The sequence below is a fragment of the Epinephelus moara genome, chromosome 21 (assembly GCF_006386435.1).
Source record: "Epinephelus moara isolate mb chromosome 21, YSFRI_EMoa_1.0, whole genome shotgun sequence".
NCBI classification, from domain to species: Eukaryota; Metazoa; Chordata; class Actinopteri; order Perciformes; family Serranidae; genus Epinephelus; species Epinephelus moara.
Window position 1 is genome coordinate 39,691,093 of NC_065526.1, and position 11,135 is coordinate 39,702,227.

An 11,135-nucleotide genomic window follows, 5' to 3' on the forward strand; every position below is an offset into this window, starting at 1 on the left:
ACATCCCTCTCAGCCAACCACAAACAGCCACAGCATCAGATAGGGAGTATATATTCAGCATCTACCATCTTAGAAAAGTCAAAAGTAAAGAAACAGAGTGAGACTGCGAGAGAGAAAGAGAGAGCGCGCACGCACGAGAGAAACGCAACATTAATTTACAATTGTGGTGACCTCCTCCCAGGCTACCTTTGCATCATCAGCCCATGGAGGTCTGCTCGCAGTTCCGTATATTCGGACACTGCGAGCTTGGACCTCCCGGACCAAAACATCAGTTTCCTCCTGGGAGGAGTTTGGCTCTCTTCTGCCATGGCGAATTGAGTAAACTCTCATTACGCCTTCGCGCGGCGCATTTAAGGGTGAGGAGAGGGGCTCATTTGATTGGTGTGATGTGTGTAAAACCCACTCCACGCCTTCTCTCCTTCCTCTTTCCAGCTTAAGCAGGTAGGAGGGACGGAGGTGGGAAAGAAGAGTAGCTGCGCCAGCGCGCACGGTGTGCCAAACTTGCGAAATCCACCTGGCCACACCCAGCTGCGCCCCCGCCTTGCCCGGTCTGTGAAACTAGAGCCCTAGGTGTAAATGCAAAGACCTGTGATCAGATAGTGTTTCCAGATGCAGAGAGTTAGTTAATAGGTGTTGAAAATCAGGTCTGTAATTTGTGGAAATCTGCCCAGTAGATTTTGATCATTCTTGTGAAAAAAAAAAGTGGCCTGAAATTTAAATTACTGAAATTTATATGCAGAATTTTATTTTACAGGGTTTTGGTTCGACTCAGTGCTCGGTTTAGCTTGGATTCATTAAGTTGTATTTGCTTCACACACACACACACACACACACACACACACACACACACACACACACACTAAGCTAGACTTAGTGGCCCATCTGTCTGCTAAATACCATTACTGAGAGGTAATTTAAGTCAAGGTCTTTAGGCCTTAAGCTGTTAATGCTTCAGCTGAGGCACAAAGTGCTCTAAGAGAACACAAGTGTGACCCCATTATGTCTCTGTTGCAGGGAAATACAGCAACAAACTGTGCAGCAGATTAGCTGTGGTAGTGAACAGTGCAAGTATCCATTTGATAAAAAACATACTTCTATCCATGAGGAATCGACTGCTAAGAATAGATTCAGCCATGTTTTCTCTTTTCAGAGCTGTATTCTGTGGAGCTGCTGACTTCTCGCGGAGAGTGTTTGATATGCTTTGAATATGGGCCTCAGACTGCATAGGTTTAAGTTTGTGTCATGGGCTGATTTTTTTTTTTTTCGAAAGATTTGCATTTTAATTGTAGCTGTTAAGCTCTATGCTGTTTGTTAAAGGGGCAACCCACCAGTTTTACAAAAAAAAAAAAGCTCCACCACATTCTCATGCAACTCTTCAAATAACACAGCTTTGTCAGTGATTTTGGCATTCGACACTGATACAAAAAGGCACCTTTTGAGGCAGTATGACACACCACTGGGCAGCGTCAGTTTTTAACACTACCAGGCAGTTTTGAAACATTTTTGGTAACAATCTAATATAAAGAGCTGGAAAGTCCCTATAGGGCAGGTGGGAGGGGGGTGGACAGGTCCAATGAACCCCAGACTTTCACCCAGGAGTCCGCTGTTCACTTTCTGTGTCAATTTAGAGCCACACTGTAATGTTTTTTTTTTTTTTTTCTTAAACTAACCACGTGCTTATGTACCTTAAACCTGGCCTTTTTTATGTTCCCTAAACCTAACCACATCCTTTTATTCCCAAAACCTAACTATGTGCTTTTATTGCCTAAATCTGACCACATGCTTTTGTTCCCTAAACCGACCCACATACTTCTGTTGCACATGGGAATAAACATAAATACCAGGTGTATTACTATCATAGTATGTTTACTTTGACAAAGAGTGTATGCATCTAACAAGCGGAAACTGCACATTTCCTTTGAAACCATAAGTGTATTTTGAAAAGATACAATGCATGTTCCAAGCAAAAATTGACATGGCGTCACAGAACATCAACAACAAATGCAAGAAGATACCTAATGCGTCATATTTTGAAAGTCCACTGAAAGAAGTGATATGTGAGCAGTCGCAATGAGAACACATGGGAAGCTCAGTTGTCATGGAGATCTCCTGAACCTGTGAAAACACTTACAAGTTACCATTAGTTAAAGTTTAGTGTGTTTTGTGGCTCTGATAGAACTTTTTAAAGTCTGAACAGGATCAGGATCAGAGAAGGCAGTAAGAAGAAAAAATGCTATCAAGTTGCGATATGACAGTATGATAAGTATTTTCTGGAGGGGGCATCACCAAATACCAGACTGCAGTCCGGAACCATAGTGAGTGACATTTCCATCCAGACCTGTGACCAATTTCTGATCATTTACTTAGAATAAATAATGATCTAAAAGGAGTGTTGTGCTTTTCCAGTGGTCACGGCTATAGATTGTAGACATAGGTAATCCAGCAAAAGCTTCCTAAATGCTAATATCAGGTCAGGTATAATCTTTACCATTTTCACCGTATTAGACTGATGGAAATGTCATTAGTTCTGCAGGTATTTGGCCGCAAACCAAAAGTTGGAGAATTATTTGAAACAAATTTATTTAAGCTGAGATTGGATAGATGTGAAATGTTTCCTACATGTGTCTATTGTAGAGTGCCAAACAACATCCAGATCTTTGCATTGTTGCCATGGCTGTAAGATGGTAACACATGCAATCACAACCCCAGTGTCCTACTGATAAACCTTGATACCTAAGCCCCAATCCACTGAAAAACTGTACATTTTTACCTTTAGTGTATTCATGTAAGTGTACTTTGTTTGCATGTTGTTAGTTCAGGTTTTCAGAGGACAAATTGAGGGAGTTCTATGATTTCAGAAACAAAATTTGATGTTGACTGTGTTTCATTTGTTTGGATTTAGTATTATTTCATCCTGGGATTGTCTGATCTGCAACACATATGGAGCATAATCAGCTTTTCTCTAAAGCACACTGGTTTGGCGTTAACCCAAGCTGTCATCTAAACCATGCTGGCACCTAAATGCCATGTAACTGATATCTTAATGCCAGTGTTAGTGAAATAAAACCCTGATGATGATGTCATCAGTATCCCCACTGAAAGTTAAATGCAACAGAAAATCCAGCAGTCCCCCTGTGTTCTGTGCACAGGGGTGCATGCTATCATACTAAATCACAATGAGCTGCACAGTAACCAAATCTGCAGTTATAAGCAATGCAGCAGTAGGCTACAATAAATACTACAGAAATGTCATATTTAAATTGTAAATTGTGTTAGATTTGTTAGTCAACTGTGTGTATATCAATCATGTGACAAGTCTACTGCCACAGCTGTGAAGGAGAATGCTTTCAAAGCTGTCACCCCTTGAGCTATTAATAAATGTAGATAATCTTTACAGTCAAAATCATTTTTTTACCAATATGGTTATGATTGTGTCAGTCATTATTCTGCTCTTCCATGTTAATATTGTGTTGACCTATAAGGTGCTTTAGGTGCTACTTTTGCCAGAGAAGTCATGAAGAACTTGTTGTACTCCTTGTACTTATTGTGCTAAGGTGAATGACGGTAAGCACACTGAAACAAGTGTATGTAAAACAAGGTGTTATTACATGTTCTGATGCACTGATGATCAATAAATTAATCTCCAGGATCTGACACTGCAACAGCCAAGATGACAGCACCTGTGGTTCGCACACTAACATGATAAAAAATACCTCATTATCTCAAAAAAGTAATACTCTGAGATGTATAAATTAATAGAACATTACCTTTTGTTTTCTCCTAAAAACTTAATGATTTAATGTGTGTCCTTTACCTAAAATAACAAGACTATTTACTTGAGATTTCGATTCCCAATACAAAGGAAGATTTATTGTATTTCTTGTCACGCCACTGCCATAATGTGCTTCATAATGTGCCCTGCTGAAAAAGAAGATTTATTGTATTTTTTTGTTAAGAAGGGAAACCTATAAATACATAACCTGTGTGTTTGTGTGTGTGTGTGTGTGTGTGTTTGCTCAGGAACCTATGTAACACAGGTGACTGCCACAGATGCAGATGACCCCACATATGGCAACAGTGCACGTATTGTCTACAGCATCCTTCAAGGCCAGCCATACTTCTCTGTGGACCCCATGACAGGTGACAGGACAACAACATTTATGTTAGCACTTCTGTATTACAACTTCCATGAAAAAAACAAGACTTATTTATACAGTTGTATAACAGATCTGTGACTTTTGAGTGAACCCACAGCTCACACTCCCAGTGTGTTTAAATGGAATTCTGTATAGAAACGTGTGAGCTAACTACTGCACCACCATGCCTCTGGGTAGAGAAGTTCTTTTTTCATATCCTCAATTCGTGCATAAATGCATGCAATAAAAGGCATAAGGGACACAAAAGGCTTGGACCAGCAGCTAGAATGAGTTCCAAGCTTTGCTGCATTGACCTATATCCTTCCTTTTATCCATCCTAATCAAAAGTTGACACCTAACTTGCACCCACACTGTGACTCTCTGCCCAGTTCAGCTCTTTACAACTCACCAACAAATCAAACTAACATAGAGGAGATGAGTATAACAAAACTGTGATCTTCAGATGCAAAAGTCTTCAGTCTGGCTTGATGAATTTATAGGGTTATAGTGCAAATCCTAGTAAATAAACCACTGTGTCTTGCCAAGGTTACTCACTCACATATGCTATGTATAAAAACACATCAGCATGAATCTGGCAAAAATATACAATGAAATGAATTTTTCACATACAGTTGAGGACAAGTAGGAGGGCTACCTCTACCCTGATTGCCATGCTCCTCAGTGTGCTCGTTTTCTTTCTTTCGTGTATCATTAGATGGCCAACTCCATGTCGTGCAACCACGCCCTCATCTCCGGTCCTAAGTCAAAGAGGCCGGATTCTGAGGGTGGGCTGCATAGGGGGCAGCCGGTGATTATGTGCTCGGCAGTCTGTTCAGACTCGCCACACTCGCATGCCGCACTGTCCAATAGGCCCCACTTCATCAGAGATGACTTGAAGCGGCCGACCCCAGTGCGTAGACGGTTCAGCGAGGTCCATAGATGGCGTGGTAGGTCTTCTCCTTTTACACCGCCACGTGGGTGCTGGATGTATCGGTGGATGCGGGTGGGCCCAGCCGTCTCCCAAGTCTGTTTCCAGGATGCTGCCAGCCAGGCGTCTCTGGACAAGTCCTCAGGAATGGACTGTAGCAGCTCTTGTGCCGCCTTGGTGTAGGGATGGCGAGACTTGAGCCTGCATGGTGGCGGCGGTGTTGTCGTTTTTTGCAGGATGTGCCAGTCGTACTTCTGGACTTTTCTTGCCAGGGCGAGGGTAGCTGCATCCCGTCGGAGACTGGTCGCAGCAATTCCAGCGAGGACTGGCAGGTGAGACATGGGGATGGGTTTCAGACAACCAGTCACTATCCGGAGGGCGCTGTTGATGGCAGTGTCTATCTTATTCACGTGAGGGCTTCTGCTCCAGGCAGGGGCACAGTATTCGGCTACGGGTAGGACCAGGGCTTGTGTGGATATGCGTAGGGTCTGGGGGGAAGCTCCCCAAGTCAAACCCGCCAGGCGGCGGATGAGCGAGACCCTAGCTGTAACCTTGGCCTTCACTTCATCCAGGTGTTGCTTGTAGGACAATGTCCGATCCAAGCGTACGCCGAGGTACTTGGGGGCTTGTTGGAACTCCAGGCGGTTGTTGCCAACATACACAGCCAGTTGCCTTCTTGCTTCCCGATTGTTGAGGTGGTAAGCTGCCGACACTGTCTTGCCCATGCTGAGCTGGAGGTGCCATTTCTGGAGGTAGTCTGCCAGGATACCCATGTCTCGGTTGAGACCATCTTCCATCGCCTTCCATGTTGGTTGTCTAAGCATGATGGCCAAGTCGTCCGCATAGCCGTACTTGCTAGATGTTGTCTTTGGCAGGTCGTGAATGTAGATGTTGAACAACATTGGTGAGAGGACGGAGCCTTGTGGGACCCCGTTCTTCAACCTTTGGAGCCTGCTGGTCTGGCCAGTTTCAGATGTAGACCACGGTGCCAGACAGTGTCGTAGGCGGCTGTCAGGTTCAGGAATACTGCTCCAGCTTTCTCATTATCCTGAAAGCTGTCTTCGATGTCCTGAGTGAGTAGCGTTACCTGATCCACTGTTGACCTGCCTCGGCGGAAGCCGGCTTGTTGCAGTGGGAGTTGTGGGTCCACCACTGGCTCGATGCGGCTGTGGATCAGCCTTTCCAGGATCTTATATGGGACACATAGAAGTGAAATGGGCCTGTAGGACTTTGGGTCTTCGGCGGGTTTATTCGGCTTTGGAAAGGCTATGACGGAAGTACGGCGCCAGGTCTTTGGGATCTTGGACCTCCTGAAGCATGATGAGAAGAACAAGCATAGCCAGCGAGATGTTCTTACGCTTTGGTGTATGACAAACTCTGGATGGATATTGTCTCGACCTGGTGCCTTGCCCGGCTTCAGTTTGTTGATTGCTGCACTTAGTTCAGCTGCTGTGAAGTCTCCGGAAAGGTTGGCATCGGCGCTGGCTGCCCTGGAGAGGGAGGATACTTCACATGAGGTCAGTCTTGTGGAGTTTTTGTCAGCATCCGGGAAGTGGCCGTTTTTTAGGAGCTGGGAAGCAATGGCATCTGCTGTCACTGGGCACCTGCGGGGTATTGTTTTTCTCCCTGAGAGAAGGTTGATGGTCTGCCATGCCTTTCGGCTTGAGTGGGTGAAGTCAATAGATTCCTGCTCCTTTAAAAAGGGGTTACACTCTACTATCAGTTTAAGCAGAACCCATTAAATTCCATTGTGCCCTGACCCCAGCGGTTTGTTGTTGCCTTGGAATGACAAAAATGTAATTCTAATGACAGTAACCACATGTCTGAGGATCTCTTTTTCAGTACTGTTGTTCTGCCTCACACTGTTAGGCAAGAGAAGCATCCACTTTGCCTGTGTTTAGACCTGTGTTAAAGAAAGCATCATTTGTCACTGTTTTGCTCTCTTTTCTGGATCCTCTCTGGAGGTTTCCAATAACAGAATCCACTGATAAATGCATGCCTTTACCATCGCAGGACTCAGCAAGGTTAGCAGTAAATTGAGTTTGTCAACAGCGAGTGAAGTAGCCATTCTCTTGTTACAATTTGGTTGTTTTGAAAACAGCAGTAAAGTCAATCGTGGTGGTAAGACAACATGTCTTAAATCTAGTTCCAGACTCTCTCACTGCTGCAGGATACTTGGCAGCCCAACTCTAGCAAGCTGGAGCTGGTCCGGAATGGGTCCCCACGGAGCAGAATCTCCAGGGAAGGTGGAGGCGTGAAGACGGCTCACAGTCCCAACAGGCGATTCACCACTAATTCCCTCAATGGTTGCACTCGCAGCAGAGCTATTGTTGCAAGCTGGGGGCTTCTCACTGTCCAGGCTGTTCGTTCTCATAAGGGGTGATCAATCGCTAACTCATTGCCACATGCTGCCTGGTAACATTAGCTATTCTGACAGGTGAAGTAATAACATCACTACCTGAGCTATCATCATTGCTAGCAGGTACCTCTCCAAAGTAAAGAAACTTTACAGGTTACGTGATTGTTAATGTAATCCCCATCAGCTTCAAGTTGATGTTGATTTGACCCTTTTGACCTTTTAATTATGCATCACATGACTCAGCTAAGCAATGAGGGGAGGGTCTGTCAGCTCACTGTCATACTGTGTGAGTAGGTGAAAAGTAACACATATAAAGAACTGAACATACTCCTGTTCTTACGATCAGTTTGTGATGAAATTTCACGTCATCATCTTCTGATTAGATCACCTGCTACAGATACTCCAGGACGATATTCCCAGTCTATGACACTCAAGTGTGATATGTATGTATATGTATTTAACAGTCATAATCACAAAAGTAGCAACAGTATTATCAGTAATAAAGGCTGAAGTAGTATGTGGGAGATGGAAAACACTGATATATAATGTGTAGATGCTGTTTCAAATGGAGATTCTGCTGCTGTAATCTGTCCTTTAAAGATTGTAACCACACATACACAGGCTTGTGTCTGTCAGAGTGAAGCCATTGTTATGCTAATTAATGACTGCATGTAGCTGAGTGAGAGACAAGGTGAGAGCCCAAGCACTTTAAGATGGGTTTAAAATTTCTCGAACGAGTCCATCCTGTTCCCAAACCGTGGGTCCAATGGTTAATCTGAACATACCAGCAGAGAGTTACACTCGTCCCGAACGCAGACATATAGTTTTTATGTTTGTGGAGTCAAAAATGTGACCTTAGTCACAAGTTAAAGATGTGTTGGCCCTCATCTTTTCTTCTGCAGATTGTCATAAGGTTGTTTCACGTCACCTTTGAGCGCTTTTAAAATCCAAACCATTCGAGTAATGACAAAGTCATTCAAAATTTTTGTTTACCAGGGGTAGAGCTGTCATGTGTGTGAGTTTGAAGCCAATACGATAAACAGTGTAGGAGAAAATATTTTTTGAGAGAGATAATTTTTGAAAAACAACATCTTACATTGAAAGGGCAAATATTCGCTGCAACTTTATTCACTTCCTGTTTGTGATGGGTGAGCATGCTGCTGAGATCTGCTGTGCTCTGTTCAATACGTTATCGCTGTAAAATAATCTTCGTGTAACACCTCTTGAAATAGATGAGTAGTTTATATAGATCCAAAGATAATTTATAAAAAAAATATAATAGAGTGAAAGACAAAAATGATCAGATAATGAGTCGCCAGCCGTCCTGGTAGGGGATCCTGCAAAGACTCGGCCTACCTGAAGGTTTCTTCCTTTTTTCCCGAATAAGGGTTTTTGTAGGGAGTTTTTCCTGACATGCTTTGCAGGTCGAAGGCTGAAGACTCAAAGAACAACGAGATATAGTATAGCAGCACGGCAGCTTGCTCAGCCAGCATCTAACATTACTGGCTGTTGTCCTATTTCTGCATTTACCCACGCCTTGACGACCGGCACCACCCAGCCGTTAGCTTAGCTCAAGCTAGCCAACGTGCTACATCCATGGCCTGTGACAACATAATGCTCACAAAAGCAAATAAACAGATTACAGACCTTAAGGAAGACATCCGCCGACTCTCTCAGGAACTGCAAGATAAACAGGCCATGTTGACCTCCTGCCTGGACCTGGCTCACGAACAGTCCTTGCACATTGTCTCCCTCAAAGCGGCCCTCCAGGACACCGTCCCATGGGATACCTCCACCGGTCCGCGGCCTTTCTCCTCCACACCCAGCCTCCAGACATCCTGGGCTGAAGTTGTGATCCGCGAGAGAAAGAGACTCCAGGATGCGACTGCCTCTCCTCCTCGCCTGAGCTTCTCCAATCGCTTCGAGGCACTAGCAGACAACCCAGATCTCCGCCCGGCTAGCATAGCTCAAGCTAGCCAACGTGCTAGCCCCACTGCTAGCTCTCTGCACATGGCTGCTGGTGGTTGTGCAACGTCTGGTTCTGGAAAAGCCGCTGGCCCCTCTCCGCCTGCGGCTACTGGTGCTTCGCCCTCGGGCTCAGGTGGCTCCACATCTGGCGTAACGTCAGCTAGTGGCTCTGCTGCGGTCTCGGATTGCCAGCTCTCCTCCTGGACAACTACCTCTGCTTCATGTCGCAAATTCCTGAAGGAAGCCGTCCTCAGACGCTCCGGAGGCCTCCTCCACCCCACGCTCCCGGCAGACTCTCCTCCTCCTAGGGCCGTAACGGCCAATCCACCGCAACACCTGTCCGGCCGTGCCCGGTCACCGATCCCGCGGCCAGCGGACGGCCCGGACGCTGGCTCGCCACCATCCAACCCGGCAAAAACCCTTCCTCGCCCACTCTTCCCTCCAACCACCCTGATCATTGGAGACTCCATCACAAGGAATATCCGCTTCTTCAATGCCACCACCTGTTGTTTCCCCGGAGCCACAGTCCCGGTAATCCTGGGAAAACTCCCTGGGCTGCTGCAGTCACTCCCTTCCTCCATTACCTGCATCGTGGTGCACGTAGGGACCAACGACCTGGTTCGGGGCGCCTCTGAGCTGACCAAAAGTGCTTTCACCTCCCTCCTGGACTTCCTACGCACTTGTGGAAAGTCCGTTTTTATCTCCGGTCCCATTCCCACACTTGGTCGCGGGGACGCTCGCTTCTCCAGGCTGCTCCTGCTGAATACCTGGCTCAGGCCTGCCTGCTACGCTCGAGGCTTCAACTTCGCTGACAATTTTAATCTTTTCTGGAACCGTCCCTCTTCATTCAAACACGATGGCATTCACCCTACCTCCCTGGGAAGCTGCACGCTGGCAGCCAATATTCAGCATGCCGTACATCACGCGCCACATGCATGACTATTTACAAAACACGCCCCCTCCACCGACACACTTCCTCACCCTGTTCCAACTGCAGCACAGAGCACAGCCCCGCTCACCAGCGCCCCCGTCCGACCATATCAAACATTAACCCTCCCACCTGAGACATTCCCCATAGAGTCCATCATAAAGCACAGACCTTCTGCACTCCTGCCACCCCCTGTGCTACTCAAACCCAACAACACCTAAAACTGGCTCTACTCAACACCCGCTCACTGACCAACAAAAGTGCCATCCTACAAGAATTCATCACTGACAATAAACTGGACTTCCTCTGCCTCACCGAAACCTGGCACAAACCCCTGGATTACTTCTCCCTAAACCAGACCACACCCACTGACTACACCTACACCGACAAACCCCGCCCAGACGGACGGGGTGGTGGCGTTGCTGCCATCTACAAGAAACGCTTTAAAATATCCACAATCTCCATACTGCCTGCTCAGTCCTTCGAACAAGTCGCCCTCAAACTGTCTGGTCCCACTTCCCTGGTCATCGCCATCATCTACCGCCCTCCCAAACCAAACAACTCCTTCCTCTCAGACTTCGCCGAATTCCTCCCCCAGCTATCCGCCGTATCCCCCTCAGTTCTCCTGCTGGGGGACTTCAATATCCACATTGATGATCCAAACTGCAAAAGTGCAATAGACCTCCTGGAACTGCTCCACTGCCTTCACTTCACCCAGCATGTCAACTTCCCCACCCACTGTCGCGGCCACATCCTGGACCTAGTCTGCTCCGCCGGTCTCACCCTCCACCAACTCTCCAGTACTAACCTCCACAT

The 11,135-nt window shown here is 46.2% G+C and overlaps 1 protein-coding gene across 6 annotated transcripts in view; it reads left to right on the plus strand.

The window, feature by feature from the left end:
* Positions 1-11,135, plus strand: part of LOC126408969 (cadherin-12-like) — a 172,830-nt gene that overhangs the window by 16,181 nt on the left and 145,514 nt on the right. For 5 of the 6 annotated variants that reach the window (XM_050074797.1, XM_050074794.1, XM_050074796.1 and 2 more), the window contains exon 3: positions 4,021-4,140. The exons of the other annotated variant lie outside the window; for it this stretch is intronic. In XM_050074797.1, coding sequence (XP_049930754.1) covers positions 4,021-4,140 — 120 coding nt within the window. The remainder of the gene's footprint in view (positions 1-4,020; positions 4,141-11,135) is intronic. 6 annotated transcript variants of the gene reach the window in all.